Source organism: Eucalyptus grandis, chromosome 5 (genome assembly GCF_016545825.1).
Source record: "Eucalyptus grandis isolate ANBG69807.140 chromosome 5, ASM1654582v1, whole genome shotgun sequence".
Taxonomy (NCBI): domain Eukaryota; kingdom Viridiplantae; phylum Streptophyta; class Magnoliopsida; order Myrtales; family Myrtaceae; genus Eucalyptus; species Eucalyptus grandis.
This window is the reverse complement of record NC_052616.1, coordinates 13884053-13909684: the sequence shown is the minus strand read 5'-3', so window position 1 is coordinate 13909684 and position 25632 is coordinate 13884053. Positions and strand designations below refer to the sequence as shown.

The 25632-nt window shown below is 39.1% G+C and overlaps 1 protein-coding gene and 1 long non-coding RNA gene across 3 annotated transcripts; both read right to left on the bottom strand.

The window, feature by feature from the left end:
- Positions 1-5607: 5607 nt before the first annotated feature.
- On the bottom strand, positions 5608-7817 carry LOC104444286. Of its 2 annotated transcripts, XR_725381.3 has the most exons (6): positions 7587-7817; positions 7369-7481; positions 6960-7106; positions 6588-6766; positions 6080-6155; positions 5608-5984 (listed from the first exon to the last, which is right to left on the bottom strand). It is a non-coding gene; the product is annotated as an uncharacterized LOC104444286 (long non-coding RNA). The 2 variants fall into 2 exon arrangements; XR_001986892.2 differs by having other exon boundaries at positions 6080-6766.
- Positions 7818-9772: 1955 nt separating this feature from the next.
- Positions 9773-14043, bottom strand: LOC104444279 (vacuolar protein sorting-associated protein 25). The gene is given in 7 exon segments (XM_010057933.3): positions 9773-10154; positions 10462-10537; positions 10616-10704; positions 10821-10874; positions 11470-11609; positions 12735-12843; positions 13924-14043. Coding segments are annotated over 6 exon segments (540 nt in total). The 5' UTR covers positions 12794-12843; positions 13924-14043; the 3' UTR covers positions 9773-10032.
- Between the last annotated feature and the right edge of the window lie 11589 nt (positions 14044-25632).

Sequence of the window (25632 nt, the reverse complement as noted above, 5' to 3'; positions counted from 1 at the left end):
ACCCATCTTGCTCTCGCCTTTTCCATTAGTCCAGTGAAATTTTGGGAAAGGATGGGCGACGAGTTCCCTTTAATCCCATGGTCTAGAGTGGCTGTTTTAACTTTCTCACGAATCCTGGAAAGGGCGGAATCTATGTAACTGTTTGAATTTCGAACCTCAGAGGCCATTGGAGAGCTACCCACCATCCAAGTAATCTCCACACCTGTACTCACCAGAGCCATGGCTGATGGGGAAGAGAATGACAGAAGGCTGGCTGCCCTTTGTAGAAGGCTGGGAGATTTGTGGTCGGAGGAGGATATGGTAATGATTAAGGGTGAAGTGCATGTAGAAAAGAAACACAAGTGTGAATTAACTCTTATCGGCAAGCTTTATTCCAAACCAAATGTGAATTTACAGCCATTCTTTACTACAATGAAAATGGCATGGAAAATCAAACTCGGTGATGTGCGATTCAATAGGACCTGAGTTGTTTTCTTTCACCTTTAGCTCTATGGCTGACAAGGATAGAGTGTTAACATCAGGCCCACCAACTTTCTCCAGCAATTTACTCATTTTATAGCAATGTGATCCTGTTACCCCAAATCATTCATATGCATTTACCCATTACGACTTTTGGGTACACATCTCGGGGCTCCCTAGAGGTAAAATTACTGAACAAACAGTCTCGGAGATAGCCATGAAACTAGGGAAAGTGCAAGAGGTGAAGATGGAGAACAAAGGTTATGGACAAATTAATGTGACAAGCCTAGATCTATCTAAACCCCTTCGGTCTGGAACTATTGTTGACTTGGATTATAAAAAACCATGGGTGGATTTCAAGTATGAAAGACTTCCACACTTTTGTTATTATGGCAGTCAAATTGGGCATTATGCTACTTATTGCAAGATTATTCCTTATAAACAATTTGGGTCGAAGGAAAATAAAGTAGGCAAGTTTAGTAGCTGGATAAGGGCGAAGCGAGAGAGTATAGCCCTTTCTAGAAAGTTTTTAATGGAGAGATCAATTCTGAACTTGAAATAGATGAAATGATACTTGAAACTTCTATCCAGAGTAATCAACAAGCCACTAATCAGCAATAAGAACAAGAGGAGGTGAACACACTTGCCATAAAAACTATACTTGAGGAGGAGCCCTAAAACAGAAAGTGTGCCAACAATGGAATATGATTTGCTTGGGTTGATTTTACTCAAGACTCAACTCATGTTCAAGGATACTCATCTTGCATTGAAGTCTTCGAGGTACCTAAAAAGGAGAAAGGGGGGGAAAAGCACCTACACCTAAGAAGCTGAAATGCTTCAACCCTTATGACCAGTAAGGTTCACCTTCCCAATCCCTTGAGGAAGGGACATCACTAGACACCCCAATTTAAGATGTCAAAGGAATCAAGGAATGGGTTTTGGTGGCTAACTCTAATAAGCCATTGGGTTTTAAATGAAGATTGTGAGTTAGGCATTGTGAGGGTTCGGGTACTCCATTGAAATTCCAAAATCTTAGAGCCCTAGTGGCTCAAAAAAAGCCAAATTTAGTATTTTTAATGGAAGAAAATAAAGAAATTGGAGTGGAAATGGTGAGGAAGCGTCTTCAATTCCAAAGTTTTTCAGTGGTTAACTCGATTAGAATCGCAGGGGGATTGGCCTTAATGTGGAACAATGAAGTGTCTATTAATTGGAATCTTCCTCAAGTGAGCTGATGGATGTCATTTGTGAAGACCTTAATAGTGGCACTAAAATGAGAATTTCCTTTTACACGAATCTACAAATTACTAGGAGAGACTTTAGCTATGGTAGCAGCTTTGTATGATTCATTCTAGCAATACCTTACCCTGGATTTGTATTGGAGATTTTAATGAGATTTTGTACCACTGGAGAAGTATGGAAAAAAGGAAATAGATTACTATCGAGTGGCTGCTTTCCAGGATTTACTAAATGATTGTACAGTCATGGATGTAGAGAGCAAAGATTGTACTTTCACTTGGGCCAATAACTGAGACAGGGAAGCATTGGTGAAAAAGAGGCTAGATCAAGTTATATGCAATATCGAATGGAAAGTGATGTCCTTATACGTGGAAGCCTATGCTTTACTAGCTATTAGATTCGACCATAGTCCTCTTCTACTATCTTTATTCCCACCAAGATAAAAATAAAGAGACAATTCTATTTTGAAGCCTGCTAGTTAGAAGATGTTGAATGTAAGCAAATGGTTCAAAAAAATGTTGAATGACTAGCACTATTTTTGGCTGAATCTAGCCAAAATATTAAATAAAATCTTAGCAGCTTTGGACAAGTGGAGCATGCAAAAATTCTCCAATGCACATCGAAAGATTGAAGATCTTAAAAAAGAGCTTACCAAGCTAACAAATGGGAGGGAAGGGGGATAGAGCAAGGAGGTAGCTCAGCAACTCATGATGCAAATTGAAAACCTATGGAGACAGGAAGATATTTATTGATGAATGAGATCAAGAATAGAGTGGCTGAGATAGAAATACGAAATTTTTTCACTCTATAACGATGTGAAGAAGGCAAAGAAACAAAATTTCCATGCTGAAATTAGATGATCAAAATTGGTAAAGGGATTTTGACTTGATTAAAGAACATATTGCTAATTCTATCAAAGCCTGTATGACACAATTAGCCCAATGAATTTTCAGTCGGTGTTAGACCAATGCCTTTACATAGAATGAACTTTATAAGGCCAATGACATTGGAAGAAGTGAAAATAATGGCTTTCCAATTGAAGGCTACAAAGGCACCGGGCCCAAGATGGCTTGAATGGACAGTTCGATCAACATCACTAGAAGATAATCCAAAAAGAAGTGCACCAAATGGTTGAAAACTTCTTTGCTTTAGGTATACTAAACCCTCATCTCAATAGTCCTCATTCCAAAAGTAGCAAATACATAATTTATAGCGCAATATAAGCCCATCAATTTATGTAATTTCAGTTATAAAATCATATTCAAAATCCTGGCTAATTGATGAGGCAATCTTGGAGAATCCAAATTTTGTTTTTGTTTTTGTTTTTTTGTTTTTTTCTTTTTATAAAAAGAGGCTAAAATTGAATATAAAAAAATTAGTGTCGTGGATCTATTATTCGTATTTTATCACCTAATAAAACGTGAATAACACCATAAAATGCAATGAAAAGTATCTAGTGTCAAACACTTGTTAATTCAAGATTAGCAAGCCAATTCAAAAAATTATGTCACACTTTGAATTCTAAACATGAACCATTAGGGTTTACCTCAATGCCACCTTCTAATATGGAAATGGGAGATGGGGGTTCGAATCCCCATCTTCTTAAAGGGGTTGGAGTGAAGACGATTTAATTTTAAGTGTAAATTTCAATCCTCATGCCTTGCGCAAAGAGGCAGAATAAAAGCTTGAGAGTGAGAGTTAAAGTAGGAATAAAATAGGACTGATAAAAAAAAAAAAAAATCCAAACAAGAGTTATGCTACCATCAAATGTGGAATTCTAAATGAAGGTCGACTCTTGCCAGTTGTAGTCTCTAGCTAGTCGCCGAAGGCTGGTCGACTAGCTAGAGGAAGAAAATGAGAACAAAATAGAGAAAAAAAAAAAGTAAAGCATGAAAATAATTGAAAATTTCAGAATAATATTTAAAAATTAATTAATTTTGTCCACGTCAGTGCTAACCATGTCACATCAGGCAGCTAATGTCAATATCAGCAAATTCCGGCCAAAATTGACAAGATGGACTCAATTAGTAGTATGTTGAATGGGTTTATGACTCAATAGGTAGAATTAGAAGGTTTATAATTGAATTAGCAAAAGTGCAATAAATTTAGTACTTTTTGGATAATTTTCCCCTTTAAACAATTATGACTGTGCATTTATTGATAACCCAAAAGAATACATATGTGTATATATAATTTATTTCTATACAATGTATAAGGATAAAAATTCTCGGAGACAGATCGATTAGGCAATCTTATAAAAAAATTTGACTTTCATTAGGACATGATTTTAATTACTAAATATTGCGGTTGCAAGCGGGTTGATTTGGCAATCTTATCAAAGAATCCTGCATCAATTATGACATGATTTGGATTTCTGGTAACTATGGTAGGAGGCAAATTGATTAGATAAGATCGCCTAGTCAACCTACCTCTTTGACAATATTTATCTTTATACAATGTGTAATAATATATTCGGTTTGGCATACTACCATCTATGAAATTGCATCAATATATAACATGACTGGTCCTTTCAATATAAGAAAAATGAATCATGCATTCTCCATCTCTTCCCTATTCCCAATCCTTTTCCTCATGATCTTCTACTGTCAAACGATATTGTTCAGGACACCTGCAAGAAGATTGCAGCCAATGACCCAGAGTTGAACTTCATCTTCTGCATGAAGTCTCTTGGGTCAGATCCGAAGAGCCATGAGGTGGATCTTGAGGGATTAGGACTAATGGGGCTAAGCTGTTACAAGCCAACTTGACGGGGATGACCGAGTACGTTAAATTAATGAAGTTTATGTTAGCCAATAAATTAATGCTGGCCTATCAATCTCCATTGTATATTTGACTCTCTTTTTTTTTTTTTAAGCAAACGATCTATTTCTTGCAAACGGAATTTTTTTTTAAAGATGGAGATCCTCTACCTATAGACAAATTCACTACTGTTGGATGAAACTGATCTCCATAAAATCAAAATCAATGTTTGTGTCGAAGAAGGGGCCCATTAGTAGCCCATCAATATCTCAACTTGAATCCCTAACATTTGATTATTTACACCGTTTATTTGCTATTTTAGTTAAATATCATGCACGCTAACGAGTGCATGATGAATCAATTCTAATCCAATGAATCATTAAAATTTGATAATCGTGTGGAATTGATTTGGTGTTGCTGTTTGATGGTGTGAGATCCTAACTTCGAATCCTAGACAAAAAAAAAAAAGAAAAGAATTTTCACATTGTTGTCATTTAAATCGGATTAACTAATGGATAATATTCTGGAATATCTATATGCATAGAGTTCATGGGATTCGATTGAACAACAAATTAATGATTAGCTGCACCTGCTCGAGCCCGATCAGCCCCTATTACCTTGAGATCCACCTCATGGCTCTCTGGGTTTGACCCAAGAGAACACTCTTCCTTTCAAGTCTCTTTGCAGAGCTTATCTGCTCGCATAATTGCTCGGCGTACAGGATCGGGAGAACATCAGATCTACTCAAAATTTGACTGGGTGCTTGAAATCCTGATCTAAGTCCCAAACACCTCGCAATATGGGGTCAGAGGGAGTCGTCCTAACTTGTTGCCATCGATTACAAACAATGTTCTTCCGGTCACTGAAGATGGAGCAGTCTTATTGGTTTCATAAGCTTCAGTGAAATCCATGTATCAATTTCTAATTCTCAAGATCTGTTCATTTGAAATGTAGTATGTAATGTATCGGTTTTGATTCCTCATTCTAAAGTACATGGAGTACCATAAAGCTTAGGAAAGTCCATTTATCAGTTTCTCATTGAACGATTTTTATACATACAGTAGTCCGCCTAAGCGATGTGAATTTGCAAGAAGGTAGGTTTCCTTTCGACAAGTTATACGGTCAACTACTAAGGAGAGGGATTTGCCCAGGTTGAATAACAAAAGGCATATCAATTATTAATGCAAATCATATACAAACCGTATTAATATCTATACAGAAACGACAAGTGCGTTGCAGACAGTAGTAGTAACAGCCATCCCGTTTCTTGCTTTAAATCACATCCAGTTGCATCAGGGCATAGATGACATTGCCTTCCACACGAAATTTGAACTCCAATGTCAATAGCTTGATCGATTCTCTCTTCTACTGAGCATGATTCCATCGAATGAGGAAGCGGCTCTCGTTGGCTCTTTGGAAAATCCAACCAGTTCCAAACGGCAACGTCTCCCGTGAAGAAAAGGCCTCCAGGAGCCGTCTGAAGAGTCATGACTTCTCTTCTTGAGAATATCTTGCCCCTTTCATTGAACCTGGCGTGCACGAAGTCAGCCAAGCAGAAGAAGAGAACAGTCTTCACCGAGAGACAAGGATGTCAAACCAACTACAGAAATTATTTTGGACTTACGATGGGAGCTCGTACATGTGAACGGTGTTGTCTATGCATGCACAGAGGACTGGCTTACCACCCGCATCATTCATCCCTGACAGTGCAAAAATATCCGGTGCTGGACAAAATGATATTTGCAACATCAAGATATGATATTACGTCACTTCCATGAGACTAGGAGCATGGTAAGAAACAGACAAAGCATCGACAGGTAAAGATGAAAATTCATGTCTTCTCCACATGGAGCAAGCAAGCACATGCAAGGTACTTGATCGTGTAGCAATATTACAAAGATTCATTCCACATCATGTAGTCATTTTTAGCTGGGAAGTAAAACCAAAAAGCAATAAGATGCATATTTGTGATCTAATTTAGAAAAACAGGTCCATGCACTTCGCACATATGGAGTCAATTAAAAAAAAAAAAATTCACCCTTTGCCTACACTTTTTCCTATTACCATCATCAACCACAACATACCATAATCCACACAAGTGCAAAAAAAAAAAAAATCAGCGAGCAACATACATGGTCCTCATGATCTGCATAGGCAACTTCCAAGCTGCCTCCTTCAGTGGCAACTCAAACATTGAATGTCTGATCCAATGAACAAGATATCAAATACTGGTCCCAGCAAATCAGTGACATCGCACATCAGTGTGTCCAACAAGTTCCAGAACACACTCCAGAGTGTGCAAGTCCCACACCTGCGGGGAGAAAACAAGAAAGATGTGAGGGGTCAGCACGATGCTACAGTGGAGTGGCACAGAAAAATATGGAGAGGATGTAGTAAACCAATAAAATAATGCAAGAGAAAACACAAACTACTAGGGCCAAGTCACACCTTCCCCGGACACACAACTAATCGAGGGGAGAGACATCTATGACAAACCCACTTACCCTTATGGTCCGGTCAATAGAACCTGAATACAACCTGTCAGGCCCAACAGTTAATGATATCATGCCCTGAGTGTGACTCCTGAGAGATGCAGCCATCTGGAAAGGATCAGCCTCACTACCTCCTTTCCACATTAAGATAGTGCCATCCTAGAAGCAAAATTTGTTCAGTATAATCATCAAAATTCAGCACAAGTATCAACAGAATGAGGCAGTCAGTGATCATACAAATGTGGACTTAGGTGGGCCAGACATAAAGAAGAAGAAAAGAAGAATTTCAGGTCTAAACCAAAAATCGAACCTCACACTCAGCATCATCTTTTATATGACTTATCTAAAGAAATAGACTAGAAAAAATTCCGGCAGAGAATTCAACTAAATTGACATTAATTTCTTTCTAATAACAAATTACCTGGGCTCCACCAAAAACATGTTATTAGGAACTTCCAGAGATGGACCCGTCCAACTGGTCCACTGACATCATAGCTAGCACCATTCTAGATATTAAATACCTACAATCCAAACCTACAAGAGATACAAGAGAATGCAATGAATTAAAGCTAGCTCACTAATTCAAATTCGCCAAAGAAAATTATAAAAAGGACAAAGGAGACTCAGGCAACTGCTCACCTTAACAGCATTAGGCATGCCGACAAACACCCAAGATCCCTGCATCTAGTCCGGTGAATTCAGCAAGTTCAACTTCTAGAGAGAGAGGTGATTCGTCAACAGATAAAAACCCTCAAAAGTCCCAAGAAAAAGTATACCATTACTGGATATCAGGCAACTGTGTGAAAGGTAATACATGTCCTTTGTTGCATTGCACAAATGGCAAAAACTAATCTCTTAGCCAACAAGAAAAAAATCCACCCCAGAACATGCATTGCCAACAAGTTGCAAAATGCAGAATGGCATGGTGAATGCCAGACAGGATATTTCAACAGTCTTAGTGCAAGACAGAAACAAATTGGAGTTTAATAAAACAAGCTATGCAACTAAGTGTTCTCCAGCTATAGTCTTGGATATAAGAACCAAAATGGCAACATGGAAAAATCAACACCGTGACACCACGAATCCAAGAAAGTATTGACATTGCCTTTAACATAGTTGCCTGATATCCAGTAATGGCATACTTTTTCTGGGGGCTTTTGAGAATTTTTATCTGTTGACGAATCACCTCTTTCTTTAGAAGTTGAACTCGCCGCATTCATCGGACTAGATTCAGCGCCCTTCACAGGGCAATCCTCAGGCATATAACTTTGACTGCTTTGCAGCTCGATGGTAAACATCATGTGGAAGAGATGCATCGCACAAAAACCCGCGGGGATTCCAGTTGCACTCCCCTTCTAAACCAGTAAGTGCAAACTTCGCCGGCTGGTCAGTGCTGCTCGAAGGGCTGATTTCTGTGGCCAACCCACAGTACTCCTTGCAGTCTTACCATCCATGCTATTTTATACAGAAGTACAGAGAATCAATCACTGAACTCAATGATCAAAGCCCCAAGGTCCATTGTAGTCAGCAATCCCAAGCATTTCAGTTTTTCCATCAACCAACAACATGGATAAAAAATAAAGAACAATCGACCGATCCAGAAAATGCATAACTGAGTCTGACATCGAAAGCCCTCCACCCATGTATCCCTTTCCCATCTCCTTCAATTCCAACCGTACCAAATTCGCCTAGAACCATGATGACTGAAAACCCAGAACACGGACTAGAACACCAAACGAACGAACGACAACATTCGTGACACAATGTCGCATCGTCGGAGCCCATGCCAGTTCCAAACTCGCCATCCCCGTAACAGCCCCCTCAAAATCAAGGTACCAAACACCCCCCGGATCCTTTCAGGCGGAAAGGGAAAAACCCCAGTTCCTTCGCCATCAAGAAAGCTAACGATCCCCGCCGGCGACTACCGAACGCAGGCCCCACGGCCGTCGCCCTCGCCGTCGCCGGCGGACGCGCAGCTTCTACAAAACCCTCCGACGGCGAGTGGGAGATCGTCATCGTCGAGAGAAGATCAAACCCTAAGGGAATACTTCCTCAGCTACTTCGTTAGAAATCGCATGCAGAGAGCGTCGAAAAGAGAAGCAGGCGAACCTGGAGATTTTCTCGTAAATATCGCGTCGAAGGAAATAAATATAAGGGGATGATTACCGAAATGACCTCGAAAGTTGGTTCAATATATGAGGCGCTCTTCAAATTTTTAAGTCAACATAATTATTTTTTTCAATCAAATTTTTAATTTGTTCAACATAATTATCTTTTTCGGTCTTCAAATTTTTAATTTGTTCAACATAATTATCTTTTTCCTAATTTCTCTATCTCCACCCAAGCTTAAAGGCTTCTCAAACAAGGTGATCCAAAATCTTCTTTGATTTCTTTATTCTTTTCTTTATCTTGAGTACTCCTAAATTGGAGTATTGTGGCATTATTGTCAATCATCTCTGTTTGTACATGATTGTCTTAACATGGTTGTATTGCCGTAAAATTTGGACGGTGAAATTTGAAAATCGAAATGACTTTTGGATAGATAAGAGGTACCAACCATAACAGGAGATTATTGATTTTGTGAAATACTTTAACTTAGTTTTCTACAATCTACCGAAAAAACCCTTTAATGTAGTCGAAGCTCATGTTTGCGATAATCGGTCTTCCGAGCCCATGACGGTGTCTATTTATAACTCAATTCACAAATTATTTATAAATCACATTGTAAACTAAGGTTCCTATTTTGTAAACCATTACCATTTCATGCAATTATGTTGCACTTTTCTGACTCATCGGTAGTTCGCGGCATTGACAGATATGAGGACAAGAAACCTTGGCATGCAATTCAAATTGCCATTTTTCGGATCCATGGAAGAGATGGGGATCGAGGTACCACTTCCATAGTTTCCTAGCACTCCTCCATATTGCCTTACACATTCTTAAGTCAGTGCACAAGCAGGAGAAAGATTCTACAATGTCTTTCTTACTCAAAAACCTGGAGAAAGATTGAATAAAGGCGTCCAGGAACAGTACATGTGCCGTTTCAGATGGTAGAAGTTCAAATAAGAGCACACATTCATCGTCATTAACTCGAGAATTTAATGCCTTCATCGTCCGCAGAAGTGCCCTTGAAAATCACGAGCTTCCCCTTGTGTTCTAGTAGTTTCAAAGCTCGCATGAGGATGACGCGATCCACGCCTTGAAGATCTAGCAGAGAAAAAGAAACCCCACTTAAGTTGCATGAAAAAAGTTGTGCCGACCCTAATGAGTTGCCAAACCATGATTCACTTAAGCTTGAATGATACTTCCTACCAAGACGAGAGGATAAGAGGAGAAATACTTTAAGAAAGAGAGGAAATTTTTCAGGAGAGCTTGTGATTAGCATTATCTGACCGCAGGACTTGGAGTGAAAAAACAGCTCATTTTTCTTCCAAGTCGAATTCAATAGCAACCATATTTTACCTAATGTGCAAGTCTTGGAATTTTCTTATAGAACATGCAAAAGGTACTTTACCTGTCCCCCGAGATTCAGGCCCAGTACGTATTTCCTCAACTGTCGTCACAGAGTCCTCCAGCCCATTATCTTTCACCTAATCAAACAAGGGTGGTGAGCGCACTTCTCCTAACTTAACAAGCTTCAAATTGTACTGAAGCTCTGACTAACTCACAAAGTTTAATATAATATCAGCCCAGTCTTGAATGCGGTGCCAGAGAATGAGACACTTCCTATGACCTTTGTCCAACCATTCTGCACGTCCTGCTAGATGAGGAAGGTAATTAATGGTCTCCCATACAATATGATATCACTAAATCAGTATATAGCATTAAACCAAACAGAAAACAGAAATGAAATAATTTATGAACTACTCCCACCTTCAGAAACTATGGCAGCAAGGAATGCTTCCCTTGCTTCATGAGTAAGAGATCCTGCACTATCAGAGGGATAAGAGTAAAAACACATATGTTGTTAGGTAGACAAAGCATTAGTGATCTCAGACCAGCAACAATGTGAGAGGAACAGGGGAAGGTGCAAACCAATGCAATAGCTAAAAAAGGTTGCATAGCATAAGGAAATCGATTCAGTGGAAAGAAATGGTAGACTCATCAGGACATACACGCAAACTAATCTGTGACCAACTATGAAATTGTTTGGGAGTGACGTCAGACCTAGTGTTGTTCAGAAACATGGGTAGGTGGACAAAAGGCAAGGATATAAACCGTGATCAACCAGTGAATTGGGGCAGATGGACACAATAATTCACATAGATTCCTTGTTCCATAAGAGAGAAAATGGAATCTCAACACTAGATGCCAGGACACGGAAATTTTTTCATGATGGTACCTGCTTTTCAAGTACCTTCTGCTCTGACCACCCAAAAAAAAAAAAAAAGACGAAGTAAAAAAAAGTACCTTCTGCCAGCCAGCATGCTCTTGGCAAAGCACAAGGTAACACAGCCATAGGTTGGTTGCAGATATAACCAAAAGAAGTACTCAACACATAAATTGATGAAAAGGCCCTTACTCTCAATCACAGGATTTGAAAAAAGTGGAAACTCTTCTTACAATCCAATCACAAATATCTTTTGCATTTTACAGAAATCAAGGATCAGTTCCTTCCAGAGTTGCACTTGCTTCTCTCGAGTGTCCCTTACTGGCTGCAAGCTGAAGAAGGTACAGCCAAGTTGTGAGTCATATGAATTCCCACTAATAAATGAAAAGCAGATGAAAAATTTTGGCAATGGAACTATGAAGACTACCAAAACAATTGATGCCAGAATGAGATAATTTGCAGCTAACTACAGTAAAGCTGAAGAAGGTACAGCTAAAGCAATCCTTCATATGCACCATTGACACTTTATTTCTTTTTGAAAAAAGAAAAAAGCGGATGGCCGACTGAGATAATTTGCAGCCGAGTTGCATCAACAACCTTTTTTAGACAACACGTAGCAGATAAAAAAGCAGTAGAAGCAGATAATGTGCACTGGCAGAGATGGCAATTTGTGACATTTTTGTTTTGTATGGCTGACACATTCGCACACCAAATAGAAAACCAATTCTGCTGCAGTACACATTTGCCCTTTCACTTAAAGAAGATGGTTCAAAAGAAACTAGTTTCGGCAAACAACCACTAGTCACACCAAAGCTATACGCCTTGAATCCTAAAATCTCACTAATAATTCAATGGGCACATGTAAGATACTTTAAAGATTATGACATGAGCTAAAAAATGGTCTCAATGCTGATCAGAACAGATTCAGGCAGCTGGCCCACAAAGAATGGAACCTATTTAACCACACAAACTGACAAAATTTTCTTGTCGATGCTCATTAAAAAAAATACCCATCGGCCATACCATAAAATTCTTAAGGGGCTAAGTTATCTTCCAGACCAATAAATTTTTTCCTCAAAGAATCGACAAGGGAAAAGCCCTGTCTTGCCTACGACTCCATTGGAAACAGAAAAACAGAGTATTGATAGAAGCAGGGACCTAAAACAGTGCCACAGACCAAAAGCAACCCTTTCCAGGGTTTTGGTTGTAACACAGGCTGCACTTCAGCACTGATAAACTAAGCGGAAACAATGTGCTCTTTGGTAGATGATGTATAGATATATAGAAGCGCTCAACAATGACCATTGCATATAGTTTCAGAAAACTATTGACTCTTGTATATCAGGTTATTGATGCTAATTAAATTAAGAGAAGTGCGTCCTAACAACTAACAGAATAAGTGATACAACATTAACCTTCCCATCAGTAGAGGAGATGCAAGGAGTTTAAGTCATTACGTGAAATAAGGAGGGTAATTGAAGAATGGAGGCAATTTGAAATTGCCCAGCGTCTGCATCTCTTCCACTATTCAGAGAGACAATATTTGTTGCAAATCTGTCATCAAAGCTGACAAAAGAACAGGATTAGCTCCAGCCACTTTTTCAGCATAATCATTCTTAGGACATCGCATAACACAACTAATTTCGAGATTTAACTATCTATTTGGCCACTGCAAACTGGATATTCAAATCAAATCACAAGTCTCTGTTAAAGCGATTGATGTAAAATGACGAGATTATAAAAATTGATGAAATGATGCCATATTACTGCTCCAGATCAAAACGTAAGATGTGATCCGACAGTAGAGGAACACAAAAGTCAAGGACAGATTCAGGCTAAGTTATCTCGATAGCATAGGAACGATCCTCTCTCTCTTTCACAAAAGAAATATCTTCTTTTCATAGCTCACAACTCGCAAGCTATATCCACGATTACAAGAAGGCTAAAGTAGCTCAAGAGGCTCAACTCTCAATCAGTTCAAACAGCTCGAACTCAATACGAACTTGTACACAGCTGAGTAGAACACGAGTAACTGTGAATAGCGAGCTCGACGCACTTGCATCCCTTTCCCTCACATCAAAGCTCCGAGATTTACAAAAGACTCAGGGATGCCGCCGGAACCAATCAGGCTCGCCCCCACGAAAAGCTCATCATTTTGCACAATGCCGATCAAGTCGCCAGATATCTCCAAGATAATCCTAATCAATCACTGGAATTCCCCTCTTCGTCCCCTCCATTTCGATCAGCGGATGGAGGTAAAGTAGAATACCGTCACTACCACTGCCACTGATGGCCCGTGTGAAGCGCACGGAAGAGAGGAACCTCGCAACGCCCGTAGATTTCCTCCACAAGCTCGACACTTTTCTGCATACCCGCGAGCCGCAAGCTCGCAGCTTCGCGCTTCTCGTCTTCCCAAACCGACTCCTCACGTTGAGCCAAAAACCAACGAAATCAAACCTACGACGAACTCCGTCTTGCCCGAATCGGCAACCTAGGACGGAGTGATCGAAAAGACTCGAAAGCGAGCCCGAAATGTACCAAGTCACCGGCTACCCACCGCGCAGAACGAGACGATCGGATTGGATTGAATTGAGAGCGAGCGAGAGGGTCCGGAGCGAACGACGGAGAGAGAGAGAGAGAGAGTACCTGCTTCGAATCGCGCTTCGATGTCGTTCGACGCAAGGTTCCGTCGATCCAGCTGCTGGAGCACCGCGGAAGAGGAGGAAGGAAGGAAGGAAGACGGAGAGAGTCAAAGCGAAATTCGTTGACCTTGGACTGGGCTTGGATTTGGGCCAGTCGGGCTCTCCAAGTTTAAAAGACTGTCGACAGGCCCAGTGGGCCCCAAAGAACGGAAATTGCATAAAAAGAAAACTATGTTGGCGTTATGTGTTAGCCAAATCCGACGAAACTAATAAAGTGGCTTGATCACATAAATATTACAAGTTCGAGGATTTACTTGCACCATGTAAAAAATTTAAGACTTGATTATACATTTATAATATATTTTAAGATATCTAGAACATATATCATAATTGTTAAGTCGATATACGCATGTTTGTTCTTTTGAATATAGAATCGGTGTGTACGTTTTGAGCATGCTTGCAAGTCACTATGATGCAAATATAAGAATAATAGGAGAACTAAGAATTTTAAAAGGATAAGGATTGAGAGTTCATCTTTGTTTAATCTCCTTTGAAGTTTTTGCAAATGCTAATATCCATCTTTGATTCCAACTAGGAGTTCATGTTTGGTTGAGTCGAGATCCATGATGGGTGTAGTTGCTCGATCCCATGTCCAACAAGGAGGTACGACATAGACATCAACCTTCACGCCACTCCTATAAAAACCTTGATTCAGGTGTTGTATTTCTTAAGACTTTCATTTTGTTGGGATGAGGTCGGGGATAGATTTGGTACTTTTTGGATAATTTTCCCCTTTAAACAAGTGTAATTGTGCATTTGATGATAACCCAGAAGAATACATACGTGTATTTATATAATTTATTTCTATACAACGTATAAGGATGAATATTCTCGAAGAGATAGGTCGATTTGCCAATCTTATCAAAGAATCCGGCTTTCATTAGGACATGATTTGGATTTCTAAATATTATGGCTGCAAGCAAGTCGATTTGGCAATCTTATCAAAGAATCCCCTATCAATTATGACATGATTTGGATTGCTGGTAACTATGGCAGCAGGCAAATCGATTAGATTAGATTGCCTAGTTGACCTACCTCTTTGACAGTATTTATCTTTATACAATGTGTAATAATATATTCGGTTTGGCATACTACCATCTATGAAATTGCGTCAATAAATAACATGACTGGTCCTTTCAATATAAGAAAAATGAATCATGCATTCTCCATCTCTTCCCTATTCCCAATCCTTTTCCTCATGATCTTCTACTGTCAAACGATATTGTTCAGGACACCTGCAAGAAGATTGCAGCCAATGACCCAGAGTTGAACTTCATCTTCTGCATGAAGTCTCTTAGGTCAGATCCGAAGAGCCAAGAGGTGGATCTTGAGGGATTAGGACTAATGGAGCTAAGCTGTTACAAGCCAACTTGACGTTGACGGGGATGACTGAGTACGTTAAAATAATGAAGTTTATGTTAGCCAATAAATTAATGATGGCCTATCAATCTCCATTATATATTTGAGTCTTCTTTTTTTTTTTTTAAAGCAAACGCTCTATTTCTTGCAAACGGAAATTTTTTTTTAAGATGGAGATCCTCTACCTATAGACAAATTCATTACTGTTGGAATGCAACTGATCTCCATAAAATCAAAATCAATATTTGTGTCGAATACATTAGCAGTCCATCAATATCTCAACTTAAATCTCCAATACTTGATTATTCGCACCGTTTATTTGCTATTTTAGTTAAATATCATGCATGCTAACGAGTGCATGATGAATCAATTCTAATCCAATGAATCATTAAGAGTTAATAATTGTGTGTAATTGATTTGGTGTTGCTGTTTGACGGTGTGAGATCCTAACTTCGAATCCTAGCCCAAAAAAAAAGAAGAATTTTTACATTGTTGTCATTTAAATCGGATAAACTAATGGATAATATCCTCGAATATCTATATGCATAGAGTTCATGGGATTCGATTGAACAACAAATTAATGATTAGCTGCACAGCTCGAGCCCGATCAGCCCCTATTACCTCGAGATCCACCTCATGGCTCTCCGGATTTGACCCAAAAGAACACACTTCCTTTCAAGTCTCTTTGCAGAGCTTATCTGCTCGCATAATTGCTCGGCGCACAGGATCGGGAGAACTTCAGATCTACTTAAAATTTGATTGGGTGCTTGAAATCCTGATCAAGTCCCAAACACCTCGCAATATGGGGTCGAAGGGAGTCGTCCTAACTTATTGCTATCAATTTCAAACAATATTCTTCCGGTCACTGAAGATGGAGCAGTCTTATTGGTTTCATAAGCTTAAGTGAAATCCATGTATCAATTTCTAGTTCTCAAGATCTGTTCATTTGAACTGTAGTATGTAATGTATCGGTTTTGACTCCTCATTCTAAAGTACATGGAGTGCCATAAAGCTTATGAAAGTCGATTTATTAGTTTCTCATTGAACGATTTTTATCCATACAGTAGTCCGCCTATGCGATGTGAATTTGAAAGAAGGTAGGTTTCCTTTCGACAAGTTATATGGTCAACTACTAAGAAGATGGATTTTTTTTTTTTTTTTTTGGTGAATGGTAAGAATATATAGAGCTTTAACCAATAATTACAAAAGATCCGGCGCCACAAAACTTGCACTCAACAAGACAACAAGTCAGAGTGAGTGGAATGGAGCCGAATGCAAAAGAGGACTGCAAGAGCGGGCCTGAGGAAACAGAAACAGCCAAAACAATGGCAAAAGGAAAAGCAAACAGTGGGAGGCCACAGAAGCCAGATGAACCACAATCTACCCCCGCATTCGCTAGCGACAAAAGTGAAGAACCATCAAGGAAGCAGCTGCATAGAGGAAGAGTGTCCGCACAGCAAACACCAGGCTAGGGCCCTGCAGAAATAGAAGTCCCTAGCTGAAAAAATGATCGGATCTATACCCCAGCTACACTGCAGCCTCCGATTTCTATAAGTATTATCCACACTCCTGAAGGTGGTGGCCTTGTCTTTGACGACCTTGATTAGTTGATTCTTCACCGCTAGAATGGATAAGCTGTGCTCTCTAAAGAGGATGCCATTCCTATGCTTCCAAATGAAATAACAAAGAGCACCAAAAGAGAAGCGAGCAATGCACTTATAAAATTCTTTGCCTGCAAGGAAGGAGGCAGCCCAATTGAGATTGTCGACCTACGAACTGTTCCGCCACAGAAGATTGCATTTGGAGGCCCAGAAGAAGGCGATGCTAGTGGAGATGCGGCATCCAAAGAATAGGTGGTCTATAGAATCCGGCACCTCATTACAGAAGGGACACGAGGCACTATCTATCCTACCATGGGATAATAATAAAGTTTGGGTAGGAAGCCTGCGTTTGGCAATAAGCCAAAGGTTAAGTTGGTACCTTGGAGTGATCGAGTTGTTCCATATGAACGTGTGCCAGGAGACCCGAGTCTTCCTCCTCCTAGTCAATTCCCAAGCTGAGGCCACCGTGAACAGATGGGAGGTGTTTCCCTTCCAACTAAAACGATCAGGGAGGTGGGAAAGGGTGGGAAGGGTTCTTCCCAAGCGTCCAAGACCAACTTGATTGTAGCTCCCCAGTTGATGAATAGGTCCGCCACTGTCGCCTGTCTAGAGAGGCTAGACACATAAATGGCTGAGTCCGAAAAATACAAGTTCAAAGGACCTTTGGGTGCCAGTTATCAAACCAGAGTGATACTAAGCAACCATCCCCAATTCTCCAATAGAAGGAGCTTCGGAACTCAGTCATAAGTTGGAGGATCTTCTTCCAAGCCCACGAACAGTAGGTGGGTTTTTTTGGCCACCCAGAAATTCGACCTTTTTAAGAAAGTCGAGTGAATCCATTTGCACCATAAATATTCCTTATCGGCAAACAAGATCCAAATATGTTTTGACATGGCGGCCTTGTTATAATCTCGAAGCCTTCGAATGTCAAGGCCCCCCTCTTCTTTTGGGCAACATACGTCCTCCCAGGAAACCTTTGCTCCCCCTCTACCCAACTCCGGGCCTTTCCATAGGAATTGTCTAAGAATTCGTTCAATTTGATCCAAGACAACTGTAGGTAAAATAAATACACTAGCCCAGTATACTTGGATGGCATGAAGTACTGACCTGATCAATTGTAGCCGACCGGCGAAGGATAGAAAGCGATAAGTCCAAGATTGTACCCTCGCTGTGATGCGGTTGACTAACACGCAGTAATCCGCCTTACTAATCCTAGACGTGATGATGGGAACTCCGAGATAGCGAGCCAGTAGGCTTCCTTCTTGGAAACCAAGGGTAAGGAGGACTTGGTTCCTTAAGGAATGTGACCCTCCTGCGAGGTAGACTTCACTTTTATTTGCGTTTGGAACCAAGCCAAACCAATTTGAAAAGATTTGGAGGCCTTCCTTGAAGAGCTTCACCGAAGGCAAGTCGGCTTCACAAAACAGGAAGACGTCATCCGCGAAGAATAAGTTAGAGAGGCTAGTCACTTTGCATCTCCATAAATATTTGAATTCCAGCATTGAAGAACGAGTAGTGAGAATACCATATAGTACCTCCATGACCAACGTAAATAGGTAGGGAGAAAGGGGGTCCCCCTAACGAAGCCCACGATCACTGGCAAAGAATCCATATAACTCCCCATTCAAAGCAATGGAAAATTTAAGGGTCCTCACACAAGTTATGATGAGCCGGGTTAAGTGATCAGGAAATCCGAATGCTTGAAGGACAATCTCAAGGAAGTCCCAGTCAACTGTGTCGTATGCTTTCCTGGAGTCCACCTTAATTGCGCATTTAGGTGAATAGGGCTGGATGTGAAAACTAGAAAAGAGTTCCTATGCCAGAAGTATATTATACCTGATCCGCCGGTCTTTAACAAACGCACTCTGGAAAGGCCCAATGACATCCTGTAGAACAACAGCCACCCGATTGGCCATAACCTTAGTAATGCACTTGTAGATGGTATTACAACAAGCGATTGGCCTGTAATCATCCACAGAAGTCGCATTCGGGCTTTTTGGTACAAGGACCAAGATGATATTGTTGATCTCCTTTAAGAGCCTGCCCGAGATGAAGAAATCCTTAACTGCCGAAATAACCAACTCACCAACCGTCCCCCAGTTATGCTTAAAGAATTCAGCTGTGAAACCATTAGGTCTAGGAGCTTTACCTCTAGCCAGAGAGGAGAGTATCACGGATCTCTGAGTCAGAAACAAGCCGATCAAGGAAGCTAACCTGGTCAGCGTTGAGGGGAAATTGGATAATCTCCCTAATGTCCCCTGTTGGAGAAAACTTCCTTATTTGTTTTGAAGCTGACAAAACGTTTCCATCAGTCTAGTCTGAAGACTTGCAGACTCTTTCGTCAAAGTATGAAGACCGCCAGGCTCAAGATTTAAAGTCTGCTCTCATTGACAGTTTCTAGACCGACGAAGAAGATTTATCCAGAATCGAGTATTTCTTTAAGGATTTGATTTGAGCGGCTAAAGAAGTTCTCACGGCTGGAGATAGCATCTCAAGATCTATTATTCGTTTTGAAATTAATTCGAGTAATTTGGATTCGTTATTGGCGAAGTATACTTGGAAGGTTCTACTTATGGAAACCTAGATCCCGATTGTATGGGCGAGCATGATTGGTGGGCTATCATCACATTCATTAAGTAACTTGAGATCTCCCTAATTGATTCTGTCCAACAGGTAGATTGGAAGAACTCCTTTGGAAGGTGCCAATGGTTATGAAGGCATGGAGGAGTATATAAGAAAGACGCTCTAGTTATTCGAGTGTGTGCGCGATAGATAAATTTCAAAGTCTGAAGTTCCTTGTTCTTTGCTGCTTCAATTGTTGAGCGAAAATTTGTACTCAAAAGAGAGTTTAGACATTTGTGAGGCTTTGAAAAGGTGTAGCAGAGTCTCTACACTGTGGAATCAATAACGTGATACTGTAACGACTCTTTTGATTCATAGTAAAATCCAGTCGGTGGGCTGTCAGTGCGGGAGAGTGGACGTAGGCTTGGATTAAGCCGAACCACTATAAATCTTGTGTTCTTATTCTCTTTCCCGAACTCTTTTACTTTGTTCGTAACTCTATTTAATTGTTAGAGTCTGATTTCCTCTGCAAAGTCTATTGTTAACCAGACTTAGGTTAAAAGTTTTATACTATATTTTGCAAAATTTGTTTTCGCACCTATTCACCCCCTCTAGGTGCTCGTACTAGCACTTTCAATTGGTATCAGAGCCTGTGTACTCATTTAAATTGAAGTGTTTTTACTTCAGAGTTAAAGATTCATGGCTAGTATGTTGTCTCCAGGTTTGGTCGAAGGGCAAAGCAACACCAGACCGCCTTATTTTGATGGAAATGAATACAGTATGTGGAAAAACAAGATGAAGGCATTCCTAAGATCAAAAGATCCTCTGGAATGGGATGTGGTAGACAAAGGAATCATTCCTAAAGCTACAACAGTCTCAAAAAGGGGAAAAGAAGTTGTAGAGGCTAGCGAGATGACTCAAGAAGAGATAACCAAGAGACAAGCTCTTGATGCAAAAGCAATTTACTCCTTATATTATGCATTATCTCCTACTGAATATAACAGAATAACTTCTTGTGAAACAACTAAAGAAGTCTGGGATAAGCTGTACATCACATATGAAGGAACCGATCGAGTGAAAGAAACCAGAATCAATATTCTGCTTGGTCAATATGAAGCCTTCAAGATGAAGCCAAGAGAATCTATCACTGACATATTTAGTCGTTTTACAGAAATCGTGAATGGTCTTGAGTATCAAGGTTAACCAATCTCAAGACCCATGAAGGTTAACAAACTGCTGCGTGGACTTTCCAAAGATTGGAATCACATAAAGACCTCAATAAGAGAAACACAAAGGATCATGCCACTCTCCGTTGACGAATTGGTTGACACTCTTCAGTCTTATGAAGTGGAGCAAATCAATGAAGATGAAGATCCCAAAGGTAAAAAATCTATTGATGTTACAGATTCTGAAGACGATATGGACGATGAAGAGCTTGCTCTCATGATAAGAAGGTTCAGAAAACTGAACAAAAATGGAAAAAGATTCAATTGGAAGAAACAAAGTTCTCAAAAGTTTCAAAATAAATCAGCTGAGGACGATGAATCCAATAAAGATGTGATTTGTTTTGAATGTAAGAAAAAGGAACACATCAGACTCAACTGTCCCTTGCTGAAGAAAAAAAAAGGAAAAGCTGAGAAATACAGGAAGGCACTCAAAGCAGAAACTTTGAGTGATACCAAATGCGAAGAGAGTGATGATGATTATGCTAATATTTGTTTAATGGCAAAATCAGAATCGGATTCAGACTTTGAGAAAAATATAGACTCAGACTCAGACAGTGAAATCGAGGTAAGTAATTTAAAAATTCCTACTAAAATCTCTAAATATATTGATGAACTGTGTTTTAGTCTCAAAACCTCTCTCAAGAGGATTTCCGAGCTAAAAATGGAAAATTCTACACTGAAGCAACATGAGATTGTTTGGAAAGAAAAGTTCGAAAATTTAGATAAAAGTTTTATTACTTTGAAAGAAAATGCATACTTTCTTTCAAAAGAAAAAACACTTTTGAAAAATGATATTTCAAGTATTTCAAAAAGGCTTTCTATAGGATTTGAGAAATTGGAAAAGATTCTTTCAGTACAAAGACCTTACTTTAACAAATCAGGCTTGGGAATGACTTCTGAAACCATTCCTCTAATTGATTTTCCAAAAGTAAAGGAATGAATCAAACAAATACCTACAAAAGCCTTCTATAGAAATCATTTTCAAAAAGTCTTTGTAAAACCTGTTGGCCGTAGTGTTCTTAAATGTTCTAAGTGCAACACCTCAGAACACTTTGAGAAAGAATGTCCCATCATTTGGAAACCTGTTAAGAAGGATTGGGCAAAGACCGTTTATTGCACTAATTCCATTGGACCCAAGAAAGTGTGAATACCAAAGAAAGCTTGAGTTTCTTTTTTAAATGCAGGTCACTATCAAGAAAAGGGTCAAATGGTACTTGGATAGTGGATGCTCAAGACATATGACAGGGGATTCAAGTTGTTTCATAAAGCTTATGCAAGTTAATGGTGGAAAAGTTTCTTTTGGTGGAAATAGCAAAGGAAGAATTGTCGGATGCGGAAGAGTAAAGATTGGAAGTCTTACAATCAACAATGTCTCATTAATAGAATGACTCAATTACAACTTGCTGAGTATCAGTCAAATGTGCGACACAAGTTTCAAAATCAATTTTCAAGAAGGAAAATGTTCGGGAACTAGTAAAGACTTCTCTCAGACCTTCACGGGGCGAAGACATGGGAACCTCTATCTTTTGGACATCAAACCAAAAAAATCTCAATGTCTACTTTCAATTCAAGAGGAAGCTAATCTCTAGCATCGAAAACTTGGTCATATCAACATGAAGCAAATAGCCAAGATCTCTGCAAAGAAGCTTGTTCGTGGACTACCCAACCTGACATACCAAAAATCTGAATTATGCACACCATGTGTGTTGGGAAAATAGGTTAGAAATTCTTTCAAACCAATAAATCAAGTTTCCACTAATCGTGTGCTGCAGCTCCTACATATGGATCTCTTTGGACCAACTAGGACTCAGAGCATTAGTAGAAAGAAATATTGCCTAGTAATAGTGGATGATTATTCACGATTTACTTGGGTATACTTCCTGGCAAGTAAGTCTGAAACTTTTTCTTATTTTATAAAGTTTGCTAAGAAAGTACAGAATGAGAAAGGGTATGTTATTTCAAGTATACAGACAGACCATGGAGGTGAGTTTGAAAATCAAGATTTTGCTAAATTTTGTGATAAATCTGGTTTTCAGCATGTGTTATCCTCTCCATACATTCCAGAATAGAATGGAGTTGTGGAAAGGAAGAATAGATCGTTGCAAGAAATGGCTAAAACACTTTTAATTGAAAGCAACATTTCTTCTTGTTTTTGGGTTGAAGCAGTTTCTACAGCATGTTATATTATTAATGAAGTCTTCTTAAGGCCTATTCTGGAGAAAACTCCCTATGAGTTGTTCAAATGAAAGAAGCCAATTGTTTCCTATTTTCATGTGTTTGGTTGCAAATGTTTTATATTGAAAAATGCAAATGATCGAATTGGTAAGTTTGAAAAAAAAAATCAGACAAATGAATCTTCTTTGGATATTCAACCACCAACAAAGCTTACAGAGTATACAATAAAAAGACTCAATCTGTGGAAGAATCGATGAATGTCAAATTTCAAGACATTATACAAAATCAATAATCCAGACACAACCTGAAGAATTTGAACCTGCTCCAGACTCTACAAAGTCTAAATCCCTAGAAGCAGCTCAGACTTCAGAAGGTCAATAACGAACGAACGTTGAAGAATCAAATGAAGAAAAAGATCAGCAGTCTGTCAGACCAACCAGCAACTGGAAGCATAAGTCCAGTCATCCCAAAGAACTTATTATTGGTGACATTAATGAAGGGATTCGTACAAGATCCAAAATGCATGAAGAATCTAGCGTTGTGGCTCTTATTCCTAAAATAGAACCCAAAAGCATAGAAGAAGCTTTAACTGATGAAAGCTGGATTGAAGCTATGCAAGAAGAACTCAGGCAGTTCAGTATTAACAATGTTTAGGATTTAACTCCTAAACCAAAAGGTAAATCTGTTATTGGAGCTAAATGGGTTTTCAGGAACAAGATGGACGAGAAAGGAAAAGTTATAAGGAATAAAGCAATACTCGTAGCCAAAGGATATACGCAAGAAGAATGGATAGACTATGATGAGACTTACGCACCAGTAGCAAGGTTAGAAGCAATTAAATTATTACTTGCTTTTGCTTGTTATAAGAATTTCAGGTTATTCCAAATGAACGTCAAAAGTGCATTCCTGAATGGATTTATCCAAGAGGAAGTCTATGTGGAACAACCTCCCGGTTTCGAAGACCCAAGGAAAATGAGACTACGTATTTACTGAAAAAGGCGCTATATGGTTTAAAGCAAGCACCTCGAGCTTGGTACGACAGGTTAAGTAAGTTTTTAATCCAAAATGGCTTTGTTAAAGGTAAAGTAGACACTACTCTGTTTATTAAAAGAGAAAGTAAAAACTTTCTACTTGTTCAAATCTATGTTGATGATATTATTTTTGAATCACCTAACAAAAATCCGTGCAAGAAATTCTCTAAGTCTATGCAGGATGAATTCGAGATAAGCATGATGGGTGAATTATCCTTCTTTCTCGGACTACAAGTGAAACAATTGAAGAAAGGAATTTTCATTCACCAAGAAAAATATGCTAAAAAACTTGTTAAAAAATTCGGTTTGGAGAATTGCAAAAAGACTGATATACTAATGTCAAATTCTTCGAAGCTGGACAAAAATGAAGGAGGAAAGAAAGTTGATTAGAAGCTATACAGGAGTATCATTGGTTCACTTCTTCATCTTACTGCTTCTAGACCTGACATTTTGTTTAGTGTTTGCATTTGTGCTAGATTTCAATCAGATCCCAAAAAATCTCATCTAAGTGTTGTGAAACGCATCATCAAATACGTTGCAACAACCTCTAAGTTAGGTCTATGGTATCCTAAAGAATGAGACTTTACTCTCCTTGGATACTCAGACGCAGATCTAGTAGGATGCAGAGTTGATAGAAATAGCACCTCGAGCACTTGTTAATTGCTTGGTAACAGGACAGTATCTTGGTTTTCAAGGAAGTAAAGTACTGTAGCTCTTTCTCTTGAAAGTTGTTGTTCTCAAATCTTATGGATAAAACCGTTGGAGAAATCTTCTTGAAGTGTTTTGAAGCGACAAATCGTTTCCATCGAGTCTAGTCGAAGGCGAGTATGTGGCTCTTGGAAGTTGTTCTCAAATCTTATGGATAAAACAACAGCTAAGAGACTTTGGAATCGAAGACTCATGCACTGAGATCAAATGTGACAACACCAGCGCGATTAATCTCACCAAGAATCCAATTCTTCATTCAAGAGCAAAGCATATAGAGATTCAACATCACTTTATTAAAGACCATGTTCAGAATGGAGAAGTCTTGATTTAATTCATTGACTCAAAGAACCAGCTGGCGGACATTTTTACAAAGCCACTGGAGAAAAGTCAATTTGAGTTTATTCAATCCAGACTTAATATCGTAAAGTCAAATGTGACAACACCGAAGAAGCTCGACTCGGGGATAAAAGTCTAAAGATGCTCGGACTCGAAAAGTCAATTTAAGATCAAGAATCACGACATGGATAAAAGTCTAAAGATGCTCAGACTTAAGTAAGTTATTTCGGTTTTAGAAATTTATCTTTCGGATAAAAAACTCAAAAAGGTACGATTGTCTATTAATCTGCAATTGATTGATGTTATCTTCCCAAGTTTTTGTAAATATAGCAATCATTCCTTTTCGAAAAAGAAGTTATCTTTTTGAAATGACAGTTATCTATTTTCAAAAAGGCAATTATTTTTTTGAAAATGTATTTTCTATTTTTCCTTTTACGACGATCCGTATACCTCGTTTCGAATTGCCTTATATACTCTCTTTCTTCTTCATTCTTACTCACGAACCCTATAAGCAAAGAACTTCACTTTCTTACTTTTTCTCTCTAGTTTAATCCTTAAAGTTTTCATCTTTCTCGCGAATTGAGTTCAGAAACTCTCTCAAAGACTGTGATAATGTCTTTCCAAATAAAGTCCTCAAGGATTGTAAGCAAGAGAC